General features: G+C 38.5%; 1 protein-coding gene across 1 annotated transcript in view; it reads left to right on the top strand.

Moving 5' to 3' along the window:
* Positions 1–24,357, top strand: part of MYO3B (myosin IIIB) — a 204,895-nt gene that overhangs the window by 79,170 nt on the left and 101,368 nt on the right. The window contains exons 11-14 of the mRNA XM_069861149.1: positions 9,419–9,574; positions 20,907–21,003; positions 21,868–21,984; positions 22,988–23,092. Coding sequence (XP_069717250.1) covers positions 9,419–9,574; positions 20,907–21,003; positions 21,868–21,984; positions 22,988–23,092 — 475 coding nt within the window. The remainder of the gene's footprint in view (positions 1–9,418; positions 9,575–20,906; positions 21,004–21,867; positions 21,985–22,987; positions 23,093–24,357) is intronic.

Below are 24,357 nucleotides of genomic sequence, written 5' to 3'. Positions count from 1 at the left end.
TTCTTTTACAGCTGAAGGAACTGAGATAAAGGGTATTTTGCCTGAAGTCACTCAATAATCAACAGCAGAGTCAACACTGAGGCAGTTCAGTGTATTTCTAGATTAAGGGAAACTCCAAGAAGCACAAGTGTGACTGCTGTCCTCTTGTGGGCCATGGGGTCCAGGTCAGGTCTGGCACACAATAATGGGAAAAATGTTGTTACTGCCTGTGGATTCCCAACAGATAGAACTAACCTGATCTCACCTACCCAGGTGTTTGTGAATTACTCCAAATGAAGATGTCATAGCATGGCTGGATTTGGGGTTTCACAGCAGAGAGTATCAGGCAGTCAGCTTAATGGTGTGTAAAGGAGAAACTTTTCCCAGCTGCTCTATGATTATGGCATGCTTACAATAGCTGTTTTAGTGGCTGTCCTCACTTCCTGGAGGATAAGAAAGAATGCACTACACACCAAAGGAGAGAAAAATATCTCTATCCTTAGCTGACTTTCCAGCTGTGACATAAGATATGAAAGGAATATACTGTCAGTATCAGACTGTGCTTTCTTCATCTTCTACATTCTCTGTGTTCCAGCTGCCTCATATCAGTTCCATGCTGTAGTGCTGAAGTGGGATGGATACCTAAGGGAGTATGTTTGGTACAAATGCAAATCATACTGTTTCTAATAAAAAGCTTCAGCTGTAAAAAGTTCCAAGGCAATTTGTGTCTCTGGCTCTTGAAGGACAGGCCAAACAAACAGAGCAGACCAATTCCTTGTAAAAGGCTAGAAACATCCCAATTTCTTCATACAATAAAGACAGGTTATTGGTATTTGAGATATTTCCTAGAATTGATCTAACTGAATTTCTGTTGTCTCTGGTAAAATTCTAAAGATTTCAACACAAGCAAAGTGTGTCCCCTTCTAAGAGCTGCAAGAGGTGCCACTCCACAGAATTTCTGTTGTTTGCTCTCTAAGCCATATATATAAAAGCCAGAATAAATTGTGTCCACTCAGCCCAAAGGAGGCTGGGAAACCTGCTGTAATTTTTGAAGTGGTAAATCTATTTACTATACTTAATATTACCATTTCGGTGTGAGTGAACCTTTGTTAGGTTTCAGGTGTGTGCTCTAAATTACACTATATGGTGCTTGATGTTAAAAATTTATCTGCAAGAAGATTTATTAAGAAAACAGGTGCTAGCAACATTTCAGTATTAGAGTATTCCTCTTGTTGTTAGGGAAGACTAGTAATTTATGGCATTTGCTGTCAAAAGGCAGATCAGTAAAGATATAAATGTGCTCTGGCCATCAAAATTTGTATTATGCACATGATGATTGAGTACTTTGTTATAAATTCAGTCTTACATCCTGATGTCTGACTGTAGCAGAAGGTACAGTAAAATTCTTGTTATTTATCATGGAATACTGTTTCAAGACAGGAGGCCTATTTAACTTACATACGTACCCTGAATGTTCAGCATTCACTTTTTCCAAAGGGGTAACTATATATAGTTCTGAGGATAAGGCTATTTGTATCCTGTGTGTCCTCTTGAATTAGGACTGAAAACAGAAATGCTGTTGGCAAAGCTGTCACAGTTTTTTTAGTTCATTTTTGCTAACAAGTGACCTGCTGCAGTGGGGGATGGGCAGGCCTGGGAATGGGAAGCAGGCACATCCTTGCATCATTATTACAAACAGAATTCCTGAAATGTCTTTTTCTTCTCCGCTTCTCTGCTGTATGTGACTGACCAGTGTAGGCTACAGCTACATATCATAGAATCATAGAATAGCCAGGTTGGAAGAGACCCACCAGATCATCGAGTCCAACCGTTCCTATCAAACACTAAACCGTGCCCCTTTGCGCCTCGTCCACCTGTGCCTTAAACACCTCCAGGGAAGGGGACTCAACCACCTCCCTGGGCAGCCTCTGCCAGTGCCCAATGACCCTTTCCGTGAAAATTTTTTTCCTAATGTCCAGCCTAAACCTCCCCTGGCGGAGCTTGAGGCCATTCCCTCTTGTCCTGTCCCCTGTCACCTGGGAGAAGAGGCCATCAATCTCCTCTCTACAACCTCCTTTCAGGTAGTTGTAGAGAGCAATGAGGTCTCCCCTCAGCCTCCTCTTCTCCAGGCTAAACAACCCCAGCTCTCTCAGCCGTTCCTCATAAGGCCTGTTCTCCAGCCCCTTCACCAGCTTTGTCGCTTTTCTCTGGACTCGCTCCAGAGCCTCAACATCCTTCTTGTGGTGAGGGGCCCAGAACTGAACACAGGATTCGAGGAGCGGTCTCACCAGTGCCGAGTACAGAGGGAGAATAACCTCCCTGGACCTGCTGGTCACACCGTTTCTGATACAGGCCAAGATGCCCTTGGCCTTCTTGGCCACCTGGGCACACTGCTGGCTCATGTTCAGTCGCTGTCAACCAACACCCCCAGGTCCCTCTCCTCCAGGCAGCTTTCTAGACAGACTTCTCCCAGTCTGTAGCACTGCACAGGGCTGTTGTGCCCCAAGTGCAGGACCCGGCATTTGGCCTTGTTAAACCTCCTGCCATTGGACTCTGCCCAGTGGTCCAGCCTGTTCAGATCCCTTTGCAGAGCCTCCCTACCTTCCAGCAGATCAACACTTCCACCCAGCTTAGTGTCATCTGCAAACTTGCTAAGGGTGCACTTGATCCCTTCATCCAGGTCATTGATAAAGACATTGAACAGGGCTGGACCCAGCACCGAGCCCTGGGGAACCCCACTTGTCACTGGCCTCCAGCTGGATTTAACTCCATTTCCCACCACTCTCTGGGCCCGGCCATCCAACCAGTTTTCCACCCAGGAGAGTGTGCGCCTGTCCAGGCCAAAGGCTGACAGTTTCCGAAGCAGAATGCTTGTATGCGGTATGGTACAGAGGGAGGAAGAACAGTCAGAGTGATGGATAGGAACAGAGCATTTTAACCAGTTAAAAACAATCTCAGAGACTGTTATTTTTCCTTCCTTGACTGGAAAGTTTCTGACCTAATGTACCTGTCCAGATGTTCTTTCTTGTTAATGTCTCTCTCTTTCCACATCTTTAAGGAAGATTGACAACCCAGATGGGGTCATGCTCTTGGTTGCATTCATCTTCCACTGTGAGACTGATGGAAGTAGCTTGGGAATGTATGGAAGAGAAAAAAAAAGAGTTCTTGGAACCCAGAGACCACCTTCTTCCTGCCTAGGGAGAGAATCAAGAGAATATGACCTTACTCTTTCTCCCTCTAGCGAACTTCCATTCTAGATCCCTACCTGAACTGTGTCTCCTTTTGAGGGGCATCCTGGTAGCTTCTGGGGATGGGGGGTGGCAGGATTGGGAGGAGAGGACCTCAGCACCTCAGGATGACCTGAAGTTTTGTTCAAGACCCTGGAAAGCTCTTCTGTCCCAACAGGAGATTCCTCGAATGATTCCTCATTGGTAGGCAACAGAAAGAGCAGCAGGTGCTTGTGCAAGCAGCTTCTTGTGATTTGGAGGGCAGGGGAGAGTGCTGCAAAGCTGTGCAAGGAGCAGATGTCAGGGAAAACACCCTGATGGGCCAGGGAATGGTAGAGACATCTGGACCAGAGGAGCAGCAAGAAGCAGTTCAACCATTTATTGAACAAATTGGAGGTTTTGAATCTATCACCCAGAGGCTGTGCTGTGGATCCCCCAGCTGTAATATACAGTAATAATTTCTTCCAGATAATAACTTGTGCATTGTCTATGCATGTAGATGACAGTCAGTGACAAGGTGTTGGGTTGGATTTTTGGTTTATAAGAGAAAATAAGGTCCAGCAATCCACTTCCGGCAGATAAAAAATCATCAGAAATGTAGCCTTCACAAGATGTTGTAGTTGAACAAAACAAAATGCTAGAGGTACATTATAATGAAACTAGGCTGTAAAGGTTGGAGCTGCTTGCTTGCTTTATTTTTAAAGAAAGTACTTGTGGCCAAGTAGGTTGAAATAGATTTGATGAAAGAATATTTCTGAAAGAAATAACTATTGCTGCTCTACTTAAGTTTGGCTGCAGTAATGAATGATGCTAGTAATTGTTTTCTGTTTCTCAGCACACAGGATATTTAGGCCACCATTGCAGTTCTTGGGAAATCTATTTCTTTCCATTTATTTGTTAGTAAATATTAGCTCATGAATGCTAATAAAGCTCCCCTTTTCAGTCATCTGGTTTGTAACTTGCAAAATAGCAGTTTACGTTGTTGAGACATATCAATTCCAACAATGTTATCGTCCAAGTGCAAGCAGCTAGTGAATTTTTAGAAGCTGTCTCAGATGGGCCTGTGTCTATGGGAGTCTGCTCTTTATCCCCTGCTAATAAATGCTTCATTTTTGCCTGTAATTGTGGCAGAATGGAAATGGTGCTTAGGGGCCTGGCTGTGAGATTGCAGCAAATGGCTGCAACCTATGTTTAATGTAGTGACACTAATGAATTCTGAGAATTAATTTTCAGCTAAGAAAGCGTGATGGAAGATAGTAGAATTTCAAATTAGGTAATGGATTTACTTTCATCAAGGCAAACATATACAGTGGGTTTTTTTTACCCCTCTGCTTACTTACCCTTCACGTTATTTCAGATCTAAAAAAAGGTAGAACAAATATGATCATATTTGCATCATATCGTATATGAAAGCCATCTTGTAGTAAATTTGCTATTCAATTTGCTCAATCCAAGGCAGTCTCACCACTTTTTTTTTTTTAAAAAGTGGTGAGACTGCCTTGGATTGATGGATATGATGCACTTTTTTTTTTTAAAAAAAAAGTGGTTTTCGTGGGCCAAACAATTTGGCTTAAGTTGCAGGGGCATCGTACTTGTAGGTTTTATGTGTAATTGCAGCATGGCTGATGTTTGGCAGTGCCTAAGCTGGCTGTCCAAACTGTCACAAGCATTCTTAAAGGAATGCTCAGGTGAGCACCTGAAGACATTTTAGGTTTTTTTCCTTTCCTCAGGAGCAAATCCTTCAATGATGTAACTTCTTAATAACTTTTTTACATACACAAAACAAACACTGATTTCTGTTGAGTGCATTGAGTAAGACTGTTTCCTGGCATTATAAAAGCTGTTTTGTCACTGTACTATTCCTCTTTCAGCAGCTTGCATTCCGTGTGGCACTATGAGCAACACAGTTGAAATGACAGTGTGTGGAAGAAGAGCATGTAAATATACCTCAGAATATTGGTAGGTCTTATCTACAGAGAGGAATTAGGACAAAGGAATATGCACCAAGAATAGAAACATGAGGACTACCTTTTCAGTGTCACATGACAGCTCTTCATCCTGCATTCCATCTCAGCAGGCTTGGTGATACACCAAATTGGTACTGAATATCTGAATACACACTGAGCCCACAATACTTACTATGAATAAGCTGCAAGCCAGTTACTGGTACTTGAAACATAACAAGGAGTAATTTCTAGAACTGGCCATGTTTCAGACCAAAAGGAGAGTATATGTGCCATACATGCTTCAATTTCCTATGGATTGCTTGGTTTTCTTCCTGCTGTGTTCCTTATGTGCTAGGAACTTGTTGTTTAACTTGATGGTTTAAACCCACCTCAGTGAAGATGTATGGTCTCCTGTCAGTCTCGCAGTAGAAATACTCACACAAGATATTACAGATGTGTATTTAAGCAGGTGTCCCTCTTCCTTGCGCAATTGTTAGCCATTAGCTCTACTTTCTGGTGGCATCTCACTAACCATCTGAAAGGGCTCTGTTCTTCCAATATAGGCACGAACTTGGCGTAGTAGTAGGTGTGCTCTGTCTGAGCTTGGAACGGAGACTTTGGTCATGGAATCATGTGAAGGTTCAGCAAGGCTAAGTGTTAGGTGCTGCACTTGTGTCACAAGAACCCCATGCAGAGGTACAGGTGTGAGGAAGAGTAGCTGGAAAAGCTGCCTGGCATAGAAGGACCTGGGGGTGTTGCTTGACAGCCAGCTGAAAATGAGCCAACAGTGTGCCCAGGTGGCCAAGAAGGCCAACATCACACTGGCTTGTATCACAAATAGTGTGGGCAGCAGAATGAAGGAAGTGATTGTCCCTCTGTACTTGGTGCTGGTGACACCTTGAATCCTGTGTTCAGTTTTGAGCTCTTCACTACAAGAAAGAAATTGAGATGCTGGAGCGCATCCAGAGAAGGGCAACAAAGCTGGTGAAGGGGCTGCAGAGCAAGTCTTATGAGGAGCTGAGAGTGTTTAGTCTAGAGAAAAGGAGGCTGAGACCTTATCGTTCTCTACAGCTACCTGAAAGGAGTTTGTAATGTTGTGGGTGTTGGTCTCTTTTCCCGAGTAACCAGTGATAGGACTAGAGGACATGGCCTCAAGCTGCATCAGGGGAGGATTTGGTTGGAAGTTAGGAAATACTACTTCAATGAAAGGGTTGTCAAGTATTGGAACAGGCTGCCCAGGGAAATGGTTGAGACACCATCCCTGGAGGTATTTAAAAGATGTGTAGACATGGTACTTGGGGACATGGGTTAGTGGATTTGGCAGGGTTAGGTTAAGGGTTGGACTTGGGGATCTTAAAGGCCTTTTCCAACTTAAACAATTCTGTGATTCTGTGGACATGTCTTCTGTCATTAGCTTTGCCATCTCATGAATTCATGAAGTTTTACTTGTATTTCAAGTGAAATTCTTAGTGACTGCAGATTGCAAAAATGGCCTGCTACTGAAGGCTGCATATAGATGAAATAACATATAAATTTTGCTAGATGCAAAGCAGAAGAGTAGCGTGCATGAAGAGTAAATAGTCACTGGGGTACTGTCAGGAGTATGCAATGAAAGCAAAGGTAATCCTAAGGCAGTCTTCAAGACTGCCTCTTTGACAGAACTTACCTGTGCTCATACAAACGCTTACCACTCTGAAACAGCTAGAATTTCTGGCATGTAACAGAGAACTTAAGAACTTTTTTTCCCTTAAAATATTTTCTTTCTCTCTCTTCTGGTTGGGCTTCCTTAATGACAGTACCCTGGACATTTGGATGTTTCACCTATGGGCCACGTATACAGAAATTTTCTTTTGCAGCTTCTGAATCTTGTCCAAAGAGTGTCTTTGGAGGTGCATTGATCTTGAGCTGATAGTAGAACTCACATTAGTAACCGCATATCACCAGGCAGATTTATATGTTCTTCACACTTTTTGTGAGCACAAAATATTCTGTCTGGACCTGCGCAGTTTCTTGAAAAGAATCCATTAAATTCTGATGTTGTTACTTTCTGAGAAGTAACTGCCATTATTTTAGGGACTCTTGTGATAGGACAAAGGGTGATGTTTTTAAACTAAAAGAAGGTAGATTTAGACTAGGTATAAGTAAGAAATTTTTACAGCGAAGGTAACACTGGAACAGGCTCCCCAGAGGGGTTGTAGGTGCCCCATCCCTGGAAACATCTGTTGGATGGGGCTGTCAGCAACCTGATCTAGCTGAAGATGTCCCTGCTCACTGCCAGGGGGTTGGACTGGATGACCTTTAAAGGTCCATTCCAACCCGAACTGTTCTATGATTCTATGACATAGCTGCGCCTGTAGTAAATTATGTTACTGAAAAATTCCCAACGTAATCAGATTTAGCAAGAAAATTTACATATTAACAATATAGCATAAATACTACAAATTTGTAATTATTTTTAGAATGATAAAAGTCGCATGAGTGCATGAGCTTTTCAGATTGAAGTCTCCACTTCAGATGCTTCCAATCAGTTTTTTGCATGCTACATAGTTTTTTCTTGTTTGGGGTTTTTTCCTCTGCCTTTCCAATTAATATTATTTTTCTTTTCAAATACTTTTTTTCCTTTTTCTCAAGAAACATGTAAATGAAATCACGATTGGCATGGACCATGTTGTCTGTGTGGGTGTATTGACTTTTAAAAAACAAGGATCACAAAAGGAAAAGAGAGGGGAGGGAGTGTGTCAAACTGTTGAAAGCTGATGATGCATCTCTTCACAGGAGGGAAGGACTGGTATTTATAGCCTTGTGCTCAGAGGGATGGAGGTAAAGCAGGTCCTGTTACTTTAGTCTTTCTGTCGGGAGGCTACAGCTACAGCCTGTAGCGAAATATGAAAAATACTTACAGAACTGATGACACATTTTGCAGACTGTCTTTTCGGGACTAGATGTACCAAGAAGAATGTTGGAAAAATGGTTTTCAGGAACCTAAAGTCTTAAAGTGGTGTCAAAAGATATTTCAGGATCATTTTAAGACCAGACTTTAGGCTTCAGTAAAGTATTCGAGGTGAGGCTAAACTTTAATAATTTGGTAGTATTCGAAATCAGTAAATGTGTGTGATTTTAAATTTTTTTTAGATGCAGTTTAAATTTTGCAGGTTGCAACTGATACTGCTAGAATATAAACTATTCTAAAAGGTTATAAAGTTTCATTGGCCTTTTATCTGAGAAAATAATCTGCATTTGTGTAATTTGACCCTGTTAAAGTACATTAGGTGTATCATTTAATATCAGCAAATATGAGATGTAGTTGTGAAGCACGTAATATGAATGAATCTCTTCAAGTAAACTCGCCTTGGGCTATAATTGGCTGAAATGATAGATGCTAGAAAGGAGGTATGTACTGAATTGCAGCATTTCTTTTTCACATTCTCAAATAATGTCAACATTATTATTTCAGCAAGATACACAGAATAATAAGAGGAATTAGAGGATACTTGAAATTAGTCTGATCCTGTTAGATCATTCTTTTGTTTGGATTGTATTGTTTCAGCTTTATTGTACAGAAGAGAATTCAACTTTAATCATGGCTTTCTCAATTTTAAATCTTGATTATATAAATTAACATGATACATTATTTAATGTTAACGTAATAGGATGTATCTCTTTACTCATTACTAGATCACCTGTTCCTGTCACAGACAGAATTTTGATACCCTGACTAGCATTTAGTTCTAATTAATTCATTTCTCTTCCTGTCTGAATTATGTAGCTTTGCAGAATCTTCTGATTCTTATGTTAAAGCTTATAGTTATAGAAGATCTACCTAAACAAAGTTCTATATCAGATCGTTTTGACTAGTATCTTATCACAGGTTTCACTAGTGGTTTTTATTAGGCTATATCCTGCAGTTCTTAGTCAAAACTCTCAGAGAATAGGTAGAAAATGAAAGTGAATTAAGTGTTGTCTGTTTGTTTTCATTTATGTTTAATTCATATTAACTGTACAGCACTTACAAGATACAACACCCTTTTTTTGTAGTAAGCTCAAACTCATAGCCTTTACACTTATATACTTTGTAGGGTGAATTCACTTAGTTAATTGTTTTATGTTAGATTTATCCCACTGTAGAGGAAGAGTCTTGTTGCAAAGAAGAACTCAAATTTATGGAAAAAGAAACTACTGTACAGTAACAGCCATGTATTAAGCCATCTCAAATTGTGCTGTAACGAAATAATGTAATTGCCTGATACTACTATTTCTCTGTCATAGGTGTCTTATCAAGGATTTTGAAAAGCGTCCTTCAGTTACCCACCTTTTGGAGCATCCGTTTATTAAGCAAGTACATGGTAAAGAGATGTCTCTGCAGAAACAGCTGGCTGAACTCATCAAAGAACAGCAGCAGCTAGGCTCCATAGCCAAAACAAGGTACTGTACATTACATGCTGCAGCCCTGCTTCCCCACAGTAATCCTGGAAGCACAGTTTGAGACTTTGAATGCACAGACACTTGCTGTTTCAAATGATCACATTAATGCATTGACTAGCAATATTATTAGCAATAAGAGCTTCGTGCCGTGTGAATGAAGAGACGTATTTTCCAACTGTTATGTTTTAAAGCTTATTTGATCAGCCATAATGCAACCTTGTCCATAGCCTTTTTTCTCCTACTGAAGTCTGTTCTATGTACGTTCACTTTTGGCTCAGTCATAGAGATGCTGCTAGTTCCAGAATGTTCTGGTTTGTGGAAATATGTATCACCGTGATGAAGTGTTATATCATAATTTGGTAGTAGATCTTTAAAAATACAACTGTGAGCAATGAAGTGACTACTAGAAAAGGTTAAGAAGAGAACACTTTGAAGTTTGCTGTTTGATTAGATACTATTAGTAAAAAGGATATTCAGTATGTTAAGTAATAGTTTTGTCGTAGTTTAATAGTAACAGCTATTTCTCATTCTGCCTAGTAATTAATTTTAAAACATGCTTAAAAAGCAGTGAATGTTTATCAGTGGCAGTGGGACTTTTTACTTTTGAGGTTGATTGTAAATATGTCTTAGTTTAGTTATTGTCCAGAGGGTGGCAGAATTTCACTGTTTCAGAAGGGAATTAAATGCAAATGAACACACCTTCCTAAGCTCAGCAATCATTCTGTAATATGAAATTTGTCTAGCGTGAGATAAGCTCTGGTGCATTATTATAAACAAACACCTACTAATGTTGATGAAGAAAATTAAATGTCATGATTCATAAGTCATAAACATGTATATACTTACATGCCGTAAGACTCTGTAGCTTAAATGCTAAAAGACCAAACAAAAATATGCAAGTTAAAATAAAGAAGTAGCTCTAAGCACAGTTTCAAGGTGAAGTTGACTTCTGAGGTTTGTTTGTTTGTTTTCTTTTTCTGGAAAAACGTACCAGGAACTGTGTGGTGTGAGTGAGGGAGCTCTGCCAGTGTTACAGCAGAAGTTTCTGCTGCATCTAGTCTCCCAAGCAGACCTCCCCCACGTAACCTCTCATAGATCAGATTGCCTGCAGCTGTGGGTTGGCTGGCCCAAAGAGCATCAGTTTTCCCAGCTGTTGACCAAGTAGAAAATACAGACAGAGTGAAACAATCCTTGTGCTAAGAGGAGCTCTGGAATGGATTCCTTGTGGCATTCTGGGAGATATCTCTATAATATGCAGTGTGAAGGAATCAAGACTAAGACAGCATTTATTTCCTCAAGGCTTAACTGGGAGTGCTGTAACAGACAAGCTTCTGCACTTTATGCTTATGCATGACTGGAATGTAGGAAGGGTATTGCTTCCTAGCACTCCCACTGTGAATTAGTGCTCACCTAAGGCAGTTTAACTCTTTGTCCATCCTGTCACCACCTCACTCATCTTAAATATTTATTTTGCCAAGGATGATTATTTGCAATTTGTGTGCAGTAGTACCTGCAGATTGTATTGGTGAAGAGGACCCATTGCAATGGATTTGGCCCTAATTTTCCCTACCAGTCTGATACAAAAGTAGTTATTTTTACAAAAAGTGGAATATTTTGATTTAAGCTAAAGTAAAGTTTCATCTAAGTAACTGTAATTTTTCAAAGTTAAACAGGATGTCCCTCTGGTAACATGTTTTTTTCAGATAGTGTATTTCCAGGCACATTTCTTTTGGAGGTGATAATACCTTGTGTTAGGTATGATACATGCTGAACAGATGTGTGTTCTTCTACAATCAGCTCTGTTTGCAGTCTTTCCCTATCTCAAATGCAAGATCAGACAGAGAACTGGCTCCCAAACTCCACTTAGCAAGAGACTTGACTATTGTGAAGTTCTTAATAACATGAAAATTAGTCCTTGGAAAGTAATAGAATATGCATAAGATTTCTAGGAAAATTTATACATATGCATGTAAATAGGAAATATGTTCTGTCCCCAGCTCTTGTCTCACTATGTGTGATTGATGGAGATCATTCCCTCATGCGTCCAGGCCTGTATTAAAGGATGTTTGCTTTCTATAACACCAAAATGAGTTTTAGAGAGTTTATTTGCCAGCATTTTTGGTATCAAGTCTAAGTCCTATTGTTATCTCTAATGTCTCCAGATTTTCTTGGCCAGCTAGTCCTAGGTTCCCTGTCCCTGGTTCCTCTCTCTTATCAGTTTCCGTTTGCTGTTCATTCTGTTTGTCCTTAAGTCTTTCTTCTCCTGTTAGTCAACTTCTTGTGCCTTGTTCTTCTATCACTCCAATCACTTCTGTTTTTAATCTCTACATTCTCCAGCAAGTCCTAGTTCAGGTTCTTCTATTTTTCCAACTGTTTCTATGTTCTTGGTGTTTTGATGCTCCTCCTCACCTCATAATGTAGCTCTGGGCCCTCTTGTTCTTTCTCATCACTGAATTCACCTCACCCAGGTCTGTTATAGCTTCTCTTCTACTCTTAAAGCTCTACTCTCAGCAGACTCTTTGTACCCATATTGTTCTTCCCTGAACTCTTAATTTGCTTTTAGCCATGCCTCTGAATTAGATGGCTTCTTCCTCTGCCCGTGAATGATAAGAAAGGAGATGTGATAAGGCTGCTGGAGAAATAGTTTTACCTTCACTTTGAAGTCAGCGAGCCTTGCTGTTGGCTTCACTCTGAAGCCAATGAGCCTAATTATTATTAAAGAATGTCTTTCTGATTGTTGTAGCATTGTACTATGGCATCTTTCTTTGAAGCACCAGCCTACTTTGATCAAGGCGGAGAGCATGCTCGGTGAGGACAAAATTTAGTGATCATTTACCATTAAAATCTACAACATGTTGCTCAGAATGATGAAGTGATTGTTTTCCAAAGATTTGAAACTTGATCAAATTGTTACATACTTCAATGAGGTTGCGAAAGCGTATCTCTGCAAAATATCAAGTCTGTGGGCCAAACAGTTAATACTGGACTACAAACATAAGATTGTTATAAGAGAACCAACAACTAAGAACATCTAATTACAGTTTTCCACAGGGGCAGAGGCATAGTCTTGTAATAGTAAGGAGCTTGCCTCTGTAATAGGCAAATAGTAACCCCTAGGAAAATTGGTACTAATTCAAAGCCTTTAAAAACTCTGTAATGCACTTAGAAAATAATTTTCAATACAGGATCAGATGTGCAGAAAAACACGTGACCAGATGTTGTTATAAAAAAATGTCCTGGCATTCATATGTGGTGATCTGTAGAAGTCATCTGTATGTATAGTCACCACTTCAAAGTAAAGAGGCCAATTAAAATCCAGACCTTTCTGTAACACCATTGGATATAAGTGCATGCTTTTTTATGTTTATTGATATGTTCATGACAAGTACAACAAAATGTGCGTTCATTCCCTGGTGTTCACAGATAAAGAAAAGTAGATGCTCTTTTTTAGATGCACAGCAACACTACAGGTCCATCATTTAAAAGATCAATAAAAGCAAATATTCTCCCATTTATGCTGCCATAGAACTCTCAGAGTACAAGCTGAAAATTTCCAGAAACAGGAAAATTATCAGGATGCTGGTGTTAACAGCACTTCTGCTGCAAGGGAACCCAAGGAGTCACTGGTGATGACAACTGATCAGGAGGTATCTGGGGTTTGTCTCATTTGAAAGTCTTCCAGCATCAGTGCTTCGCATTTGCATATTTTGATTATTTACTGACTCAGCGCCTATATTTTTTTAATAGGATTCGCTTTCCAACTGAGCCATGCCAGTTTTGCCTGCTTAGGGACTCAGTTAAGGTCATTGTGCCTGAAAGCAAGCCTGCAGGGTAGAAAGTCAGTCCTACTGATATAGAGGGTGTGATGGAGTGATGTGGAGAGCTGATCCAGCAGTTCACTGCTACTGAAAAGAGAACTGGCTTCTCCCTGTCATTTTCCCACAGCTCCCAGGAACAAGCTCATGGCACTGTTTTTATTGCAGCTCCGTTGATTATCAAAACCTCCTAATCTAGAGCTTCTGAAGTAATAAGAAAAAACTAAGCCAGCAGAAGCACAAGAAAATTTTCTACTGTATGAGTGGTTGCAAAGGTGTGTGTCAACTGATATAGCTGAGGTAAAGGAGGGAGTACTTCACATGACTAGAAATAAGGGGAAGAGGGGTAAAAGAAAGCGAGTAGTCCCCTTTGGCAGGAACATCTTGTGGAAATATTTTGTGAGGAGGTCCAGTGTCACGGCTGCATAAGGACAAGCTATGGTATTATCTTTCTCTTCTCCATATTCCTGTAATAAACTATCAATTAACTATGTATGTGTTTTGTCTGATTTTTAACAATATCAGGACATAAATGCTAGTTAACGAGAATATACTTTTCTTTAATGGCTTTGCCATAGAAGCAGTTACATGAAGCTTAATTTTAAGAAATTTGTTTGGTGCTAAGAAGTCCAATAGTTCTATTTTTATAAAAGTTCTTTAATCCTTAAAAAATAGAAGTTAGTACATCAGAATGTCATTTCATGTACATTCATTCTGGCAAGGATGAATTTTTCTTTCTCATCTATTCTAAAGTCAAATACATCATTAGTTTTTAATACACGGTTACTGATTTATAGTTCATCTTGGAAGCCAGAGCATGCTTACTCACATCGATATGTAGCTGCCTCTAAGCAGGAAGCATTTCTTACAATCAGAGAGGACTGATCATTTTGGGTTTTTTTTGCTTTACCACTCCCGTATTGCCACGAGGACTGTGAAATACTTACAGGCTGTTCAAACAATGTCCTCATCCACAATAACATTGAGAGAACAAGAAATGTAATTAGCTCCTAAAGACTTATATCTCATGTAGCATTAAATTGCAGAACTGGAAAAAAAAGTAGGAATCTAAGTTACAGTAAGGTGTGGACAACAGAAAATGCAAACATTGGTCAGAAATGACAAGCATCTTTATAAAAATTGTTTTTGTACAGTAATAACAGAGTGTTAATGAAGACTTGGTGGCTAGTTCTGTATTCTGTAAGTAAAGAAGGGTGCACAAGTCAAGCTGATAGTAAACTTGCTGTGATTCAGGGATAAGTTCTTCGAGATTGAGATGCATGCAATTGCACATGGGTAAAATACCAGTAATATTTAGGTGTCCTCTGAATTATAATGAAACAATATGTTAGACATTTACATTTTATTCCTCATTCTCTCTCTGAATTACTGTATAACTTCTTTTATATCACTTACCCTCAGTATTTCTCTGTTCCTCTACTTACGAAATGGCTATTAATAGCTTTACTTAATACATTATACCAACAAAAAATATAAAGCGGTTTGTCTGAAGCAAGAATTTTGTTTTCTCTTGTTCTATAAAGAGGTATTGTACTTTCAGTCAATGTAAACCTGTTAATGAAGGCATATATGCACAATGCCTTGAAGCTCTAGCCATTTTTTCTTCTACTGTTTCTGCCCTAGAGTCTGGGAAGGCTCTAGGCAAAGACACATTATGGATTATATAAATATTGCTAATTTTCACTTAACAACAAACATTTGCTCTGTCTATGTAGATTATATTTTTGTTAAACAGTGTTTGTGTGTATTTAATAATCCGTTTAGGGAGGCTGTAAGAGAGAGCTACTCACTTTCCAAATATGTCTTTTGACCTCTTGAACTCATTTGTTTGATCACATGCTTTTTTGATTCGTAGTAGAGGAGACTCCAACTTCCCAGCTGATTGTCAGCCTGCTGAAGAAAGAAGGCTTTTAGTCTGCTGCTTTGATATTCTTAAATGTTAAATAGCTCTGTGCTGTCTACATTAGCTAAATGTGCTGCAAAAAGTGAGCGTGTTCACTGTAGTTTGTCTATAAACACTAAATAGTATCCCTGGGGTTTTTGGCCTTGTCAGGACTTAATCTAAACCTGGCAAAACTGGCAGCTGGTTCAGTGTTGAAAAAGTTGAAAAACATATGTCAAAACTTCCAAAGTCCTTTAAGCCAGGCAGTATCACAAGTTCCATAAGTAATATTTAAAAATCACAGAATCACTAGGTTGGAAAAGATCCACAGGATCATCAAGTGCCGTGGAACTTATCATAGAGATATTTAAAATGGAAACTCAAATTTGGAACTTAAATATTCTACCATCCCAGCCCTTACTTGCATAAATTTTGATTATAAAATCCTGCACTCTGTAGGAAGACTTTCTCAAAAAAATAAGCTTTCAATTTTATTCCGTAAAAACCAAAAATATGACATATTTTAGTGCCCTGTGAGTAGGAAAACTGGAAGATTATTGATGTTTAACTGAAGGCTTGAAAAGTACTGACATGAGCAAAAGTAAATGAAATTAAAATGTTCTGGTTTTTTTTTTTTCCCATTTGAATGTGCAACAATTGAGAAATTATCTATTTCTGATCAATGTTGAAATAACAGATTGCTCTGTCCAGTATAGCATGCAGGAGAAAAATCTAAAAAATGAAGTCACAATAGCGCATGACATGGAGAAATTAAAATCTAGTAGCAGATCTATTAACTGCCTTTTGACTGTGGTGGAGTAGCAGAACATCAAGGAGGAAAACACACCATTAAAGACCTAGAATTTGAAAGAGGAAAGAAGAGTCTTCACAGAATGCATTCTAAAAATTCTGTAATTGCTTTGATGTCTGAGAGTTAATGTCAATGTAGTATGAAATGGTTTTGGTTATATGGTTCAAAGTGGCAGATTCCCAGTTATCAGCAGCTTTGAAGAGGCCGTCTCCAGACGTGGCTCATTCTTCTCTTGGATGTTTTTCTGCAGTCTGGGTAGCTTATGTTCCTCTCTGCAAATAGGCTACTTCATAGGAATCAATGAGAAAATATCTACCAATCTCTGATTTCAGTCTTTAACAGAACAAAAAAACTTCAGTGTTTGCATGGACAAGATTTTAAACACGTTTACTGTAGACAGTAAAGCGTTCATTGTTTACTCTTTTGGGTCATGCTGGGTCAGCATGCTACTGCTCATCACCATTTAGAATTTTATTTCTATAATGGGGAACAGTTATGAAACATTGCATTTTGAAGGACAAAATGTAAATTTATACTTCAGGAAGAATCAAACTTGAAGAAGCCTGAACAAAGAAAAACACAAACAAACAAAACCCAAGATAAAATGCATTTAAAAACTGCAAAAAAACCCCAAAGGAAAACTAAGCATCTACTAGTTTGAGAAGAGCAAGTATATTCAGGCTGCCTTGTAAGATATTAGGATGACACTACGGTGGCTTGGCAGTTTCCCCCCTCTTACTAGCCAGCTGGATTGCAGCAGCAGTCCATTCAAGGAAGTAATTCTTGCAACCAGATATCTATCTTCTCTGCCAGCTCACATTTTGTATTGAAAGCAATTAACTTCAAGGAACTTGATTGCATACAGCCAGTAATTTCCTTTGGACTCAGAGATAATAACAGAAATAGAACCAGAAATACTTCTCTGATGCTATACACAATGCCATTTAATGCAATTCTTCCAGCCTTCATCTACCAGAATATTAGGCAACTGAGTTAAAAAAATTTTTTTTTTTAAATCGCAAAGCTCCTGTACCCCCAGAGTGATCCTTGGTCTGATTGTAGTAGATGTGTTTTTACTGAAGATTGCACAGATTTTTGTTATAGCTGCAGCACTTATATTGTAATTAAGGCCGTGGCAGTGTTTCTAGTATGACCTTGCATCAACGAATTACTCCAGCCTGAAACTGGCTGTACAGGAGCAAAATTCATTCTTTGCAATACACAGGAAATAGTCTGTGTTTCTCTGTGTGGCTATAGCACACTCTCCACTCTTTTCTTCCTCACTGGATTGAGTACTTTTCCTGTAAATTTAAGTTTGAAGGCAATTAACTTCAAAATTGGCAATAATGGAAAGACTATAAAATACAGAAACATTTTTTCCAGTGTGAGATGTAGGAAAAAAAGAAAGAGTGAACATAAATGCATACCTAGAGGCCAAGGTTAAGGCACTCAAAAGAGTGTTAAAGGGGTGAGGAAAGAGAAATCAGAAAGGAAGCTTCCCAACGAACAAAAATTCTTGATCTATGCTGCTTTTTTCCTCAGGCTGGACCTGCCAGAAAGATGACTCCGATCTAGATGTCTTTGTGATCCATCCAGCTTTTCTTTCCCCATGATCAGCTTGATAATGGGGTCATACATATGTAGATACATAAGTAGCATATAGCTATTTACAATGCATTTCTGTTACTAGAGCTGGTGTACAGTACAAAAAGAGGTTATTATCTTTCAAGCTCTCTCTTCCCCACAGGTAGAACAAATGAATGCTTCACACCCTTTTCATGAAATTATTCTTCTGAGGGAGAAATGCTGCTTGCCTCCTGCTCCTCCTCCAAAATTTAAGAGAACTCTGTCCCTTCCAGCTATTCCTTCCTGATAAAAAAACAAAGGGAAGGTGCTTGAGAGGACAGAGACATTTTCAATAGACAATGCTGGTCACTAGAGTTCTGGAATAAATCTAATACTACTTTTCATGTTTGATAAGGTTAGGTACCTTGAATGACTGGCTGTTTATGCTACTTCTTTTGTCACTGAGGACAATGCGTCCTCCAGGGAATGATTCAGACATTGCTGGAACCTGAAGGCGTATAACCTAGCACCTTTTGCATAGAGTTTGTACTGTTTATGTATCATTACAAAAGAAAGGTAATTAAAAAATGGCTGAAAATTCTACCTTTTATGTAAAAAATATACCAACAGTTATTTCCCCAATAAGGAGTGTTTCTTTCTGCTTAGTAAGATTTTTTTCTAAAAAAAAGTATTCTAAAACTAGAATGTATTTCTGATGTAAATTGTGGAAATAATTAAAGGTTACTGCCTGTATTATTCCATTCCACTCTGTCAGTGCAGGAATCTGCAGGACATAGGATCAGTAGAAAACTGATGAAGCCAGCAGGAGATTTGAAGCTAATGTGATGTTATGCTCCTAATATCCTCTTCCTAATCATGTACTTAGGAAAATGACTTAAGCACAAGAAAATAGATGGGCAAAGGTGCATATGTTTTACTTATATTTGACTAAGACCAGTTTCCTTAGTTATTTATTTACATAGTGTTAAAAAAACCCTTTCCAATAAAAAAATTGATTCATTTATCATTAAGGAAAACAAACAGTGGGAGTTTAATACACAATCAGATAACAGATTAGTTTACAAAGCCATTCTGCAATTAGAGATGCTTAGGTTTGAATGTGCTCTCCTTTCCCCTTCTCCCTGCGCCTCTGGTAGACACATCCATGCTTGCAGCTTGTTGCAATTTGATACCGTGGCTATGACAGTTTGCTCCAGGAAGAAAAGGCTTCACAGATGAGTTGTATTAGCTATAATGTCTAGCCATCATTTTATTAGTTACATCTCCATGAAGTAAAGCAATTGTTAAAATATTTGCTCCATTTGTAGACTCGCGGGGTATTCCCACCTCTAAATGACTTACATTATTTACAACAGCATTTTTCTCTGCAGTGAAGTAAAAGATTGAATTCTGGTTTGAAATGGAAACAACAGTTAGAAAAAAACATAGTGCATTAGGCCACTTACATGCATTCTTGCTCCTTTAAGGATTTGGCTTGTCAACAAAGTGCAATGTTCTTGGATATAGTGACTGCTTAAAAAAACAAGCCAAAGAGAACCTGTAACTCACCACCTAATGAAAGATCTGAAAATGGAAAATTTAATGGAATGAAACTTCGAACAAATTTACACAGTCTCCATTCACCCCACCGTAGATAATAACCACAGTGACAATTTTTCTCTCATAGCTTCTTACTTGTGTTCTCCTTATTTCATTTCTTCATATGTGCAACATCAAGCAAACTACCATCTCTAGGAATGTAGAATGTAAAATGTAAGTGGGACTGTCAGCAAAACCTGCTGTGTTCTTGCTATTTTATTTTCTATGTGACAAAACAATCTGTGCAGTTTTATTTAGTTAAAATTCAACTAAACCATCACAGAATTCACAGAGTAGCCAAAAGTAAATAAGGGATTAATAAAAATAGACATTAAAAAATCAGAACCTTTAAATGTCATTTTCAGTTATTGGTGAAACTGTGCTCATAGCTAAGGCTCTTCACCTCCCCCATCTTTGTTGGAGGTTTTCCATGCAATAATTCTTCTGATAATGTAATAGCTCTTGGATATGAAAACATACTCTTTACTGAATGAAAGCTGACTAGGTTCAAATGTAGGAGCATACACAATGGGGAACAAAGAAAAAGCCTCAATGCTTGTTTTGAAACAGCATTTTATGAGTATATGAAGATATGATTAAAGAAAAAAGACCTGCTACATCTTCATATTAACCTTCAAAATTATAAATGAATAAGTCACAGCACCATTCTGCTAGCACTTGATATAATGTTCAGCATTGTTTCTGGATGCGTGATCATGTGATTCCTACTTTCTACATGGCAACCAATGCAGAAACAATCTGTCAGGGACTGTCATTGAGGATCAATGCTAAATGTTACTCAGCAGGATGCAGACTGTATCTCAGTAGGTGTCCTTCTACTATGCTTTGATTATATTTGTTGTAAAGAAAAGACTAGTTGTGCTTACAGTGTTCATATTTCACCCCCTCTGTGGAAGACATATTACAGCCTCTTGATTTGTCCCCGTTTCAATGAGATGTGCTGTTTAAAAACATATACACAGCATTTTGAAAGATTCCTCCAGCATAATCTGATTATAAAGGGGTTATGTGACAGTTTGCCTCTGCTGCTTATTGTGAGGCTTAAATCTCCGAGGGCAAGCTGACTGACCATCCATACAATTTAGAGTCTGATGGCAGCTGTGGTTCAAAAATGTTGTTTTGGGCCAGATCTAGGGTCATCTGAGGAGGTGCTTTGGCATACACCAAGGTAACAGAAGGACTTTATACTACTTATTGCTTCTTGTAACTTCAGTAGATGACAATACTATAGGCTGTGTACATGAGGGAAGATTTAATCAAACAGAGTGGTAGTTTATTCACTTAGAGTAAAAAGGGGAGGGGAAAAAAGGGATAATTTTTTTTTATACTTTACTCTGAGAGTGGAGAGTAGTAAGCCTAGAGATAAATCTTCATCTCTGAGCATTGATAAACAGATAGGGTTATAGACTGTGGAAGAGAAAGCAAATATTACACCGTACAGCAAGCTGAACTATTACTTCTAAAAAAGGAAATTTCAAGTAAAAATATATATTTCAGAGAGCATGTCTGTGTTTTCCGCATGACAAAAATACTCACCCATGACTTCCCATTGCCTCTTAGTGTTTGCTTTCTTTGATATAATTTTATAACACTGGTGCTCTACCAACAAACTTTCAGGCATGAACGAATACATACGAGAAGACCTTACCATGTGGATGGAGCTGACAAGTACTCACTAGATGACGACCTGGTAAATCTAGAAGTTCTAGATGAGGTACTGTACTGTCTGAGTAATAGTTTCTGACAATTGTGCCTCATGTTTTGCCTGTTTCTGCTTTTTAGGCTTCTTTTAACAGAATGAGAGTTCCTTCTTGCAAGCTTTTGTCTCACCATGGAAAAGAAATTGTCACGTGACTGATCTGCTATCATCACTTTATTAATATTCTATATAGTGACATAAAAGCAGTAGCAGTGAATCCTATTATGTGGAAGAATTTAATTAAGAGTGGTGCTAGTTTAAATTATTTTGAGTTTCCTAAAATATGAAGTTTAGTCATGAAGATCTAGATTTGACTGTTTTTTTCCTAAAATGGATACATTTATGTAGAGTAATATGATATCTATAGCTTCTGGATAAAAAGTGATAAAACAATATCGGTTGCATATTTCACCGTATTGCCTACATGCAGAGTATCTGTAAATTTTTATTTTGATGATTCTTAAACTATATGTCAGGAAGAAAAAGACATAATACTAAATTTTGCTAGTGTCCTATTTAAAACAGTCTGTTACTACCACTTAAAGTTTAATCCTTGAAAAATTATTATCCTTGTTTCATGGTCAAATAAAAATTAAATGGAAATGTACTATGAAGTGCAGCAATGATGTGCATGGCCATGTTCTCTTCAGAAGGTTTGCTTCTCAAGAAGAACATAACAGAATATGTAAGAGTGGGCATTTTACTTAATTTTATGACATTAGCAAGAATTTTGAAAATATTTGTTGGAGTTTGTTGTGTTGCCGTTTGACAAATAATTAGTAACACTTCTTTCTTAATCAGTGTTCTCAATATATTTACAAAAATCTTCCTAACCAAGAAAATACTTTTTAACTATCAACTTCTTTGCAATCTTCTCAGGATACGATTATCCATCAGCTCCAGAAGCGCTATGCTGACTTACAAATTTATACTTATGTTGGAGACATTTTAATAGCCTTAAATCCCTTCCAGAACCTCAGCATTTATTCTCCCCAGGTAAGAGAAACTCCAATCTGTGAACAGTACTTATTTACATTTTATGTTAACACCAGTGGCTAAAATACATAAGTGATGTTGGAAGTTAGGAGCAGGGACTAAACTTCAGCCTTTTCTTCTTCCAGAAAAGTGTGGCTACAATTTATTTATTTATTTACTTATTTTAAATTTGGTCTTATTTGATTTCATTCCTTTCTGCTTGGTGGCACGAATTCCACAGGAGGAATGAAGATTACTCAGCCACATCTGTGCCTCTTGTCTAGCATTTAGGGCTTTCATCTGGGAAACAGAAAATGGAACAGGCTGCCCAGGGAGGTGTTTGATTCACCTTCCCTGGAGGTGTTTAAGGCACGGGTGGACGAGGTGCTAAGGGGCATGGTTTAGTGTTTGATAGGAATGATTGGACTCGATGATCCGGTGGGTCTCTTCCAACCTGGTTATTCTATGATTCTATGAACCTCCTCATGCTGAAGCTATTGCTTCCTGAAGAGTTGTTCTTACTACTGGGTTATTACGTGGCCTGTGCTATCAGCTGCTGCTTAAAAGAAGCAAGTGTATCAAATGCTGTAAAGACAGAGCAGCTTAATTCCATACAAATGTGAAGGGAAGCCGTAAGTCTTAGCCTTCATGAATGCCTAAGTCAGGGTTGCAGGTAGAGGGGCCAGATTTCAGATTCATTGTTATCTTAGAAGTTTGTTTTGTGTAGGGTGGGTGTTTCCTTGGTTGAATGCTTCTGTTTAAAATGCTGTTCCTTGTGACAGAGTTCCCTCCACTGTTTTGTGTGGAAAATATCAAAATGCATTTTAGGTGTTGTAATTTATATTATGAAAGTTGGGCAGTGCCAAGAATTACCACCCTTCTTCCAGGTGAATCAGTAAAAATTCTGTGCTAAAAAAGGCAACTACCTTCTGTTAAACGGACAGAAGATAGTCGCTATCATCTCTTCGGTTCTTAATTTTCTAGTTGTGTATTTTGACTACTATGTGTGCCTTTTAAAATTTAGTTCTCAAAGCTTTACCATGGTATGAAGCGTTCATCAAATCCCCCCCACATATTTGCCTCTGCGGATGCTGCCTACCAAAGTATGGTTACATTCAGCAAAGATCAGGTAAAAATCTGTCCATTTTTGTTTAAATTTCATGTTAATCATACTGTCACTATGCTACATGTCTATGGCTAATGTTCTGTTATGCTGTTATGCCTTTATTCCTACATCAGGAAAACCTAAGTAGAAATCTAGCTAGGTTTGGGAATTCTGAAGAGGACACAGTAGCATAAAAGAGACTAAATGGTCAAATAAGATGATAGGGTTACCTGACCAATATACTTTCATGGACACCCATGAAGTTCTGGTGGTTGACACCACTGCAGAGTGTTGCTGCAAGCTCTGATTCTGGCCTGTCTTGCACCGGCTCTTTTAAAAATTTACACCTGTGTAAAATGGGAGGGTCTGTATGCTTTAGCAGATTAAGAGAGTTTGAACCACTTTTCTGTTGCATAAAGACTCTATCAAGCAATGGATAATCAATTCCTTTAACTACAAGTCATAAAAAGTAGGAAACGTTAACTATTGTTTTAGTAAAATGTATTAAGAATAGGTCTAATAGAAATGTACGATGGACACCAGTCCAATTATATAGCAATGATTTTAATAAGAAAGAAATACAATGCTGTAGAAGCTAGATTTCTTATTACATTCTTAAGACTGTAACTCTGTGCTCTTTCTAATTTGATGTGCTGTACATGTGCAAATATTGGAGCATAATAATTATTTTTAAAATCCTCCTGATTTTACTGTGTACATCACACAATAATTCAGAGAAAATGCTTCTTTAAAATCACAAAAGCAGAATAAAATAATAAAGATCCTGCAATCAGAAAATATGAAGCAGGGAAGACAAAGGGACATTGAAGATGAAGAGAAAAGAAGTTCTATTGAGTGTATGGAAGTGTAGTGTCCTGAGAGATGGGTTGTACTTCTGTAATGGTTTGTGTGATCTTTGATGGAGACATTAAAGAAAAAGAAAACATTTATGTAAATAAGCCAGGAGCAGACTTTTTGTCAGTGTGTTAAACGCACTTGTACCCTGTGTTTCATGTTAATTCATATGAAGTCAATACAGTGAGCTCAGATGCACTGTCATATCAGCTGAGCTCTGACAATTCTGAGTTTTAAGCATCTGAAACAAATCCCCTATGTGTGTAGTGTGTATTAGACTGTAGATGTGGTCAGTCTTTTATTCAGTCACTGCTTCACACATGCGTATTGCTATCAGGCATTGCAAGAAGCATTTTAATAAACTAGGGAATAAATTATTACACTGAGCCTTTGCTGATCTTTCCTTTCAGAGAGGAGCTGAGGGAGCTGACCCT

Source organism: Phaenicophaeus curvirostris, chromosome 7, assembly GCF_032191515.1.
Source record: "Phaenicophaeus curvirostris isolate KB17595 chromosome 7, BPBGC_Pcur_1.0, whole genome shotgun sequence".
Classification (NCBI taxonomy): Eukaryota; Metazoa; Chordata; class Aves; order Cuculiformes; family Cuculidae; genus Phaenicophaeus; species Phaenicophaeus curvirostris.
The sequence above is the reverse complement of the archived record's forward strand: the minus strand, read 5'-3'. Positions and strand labels throughout refer to the sequence as shown.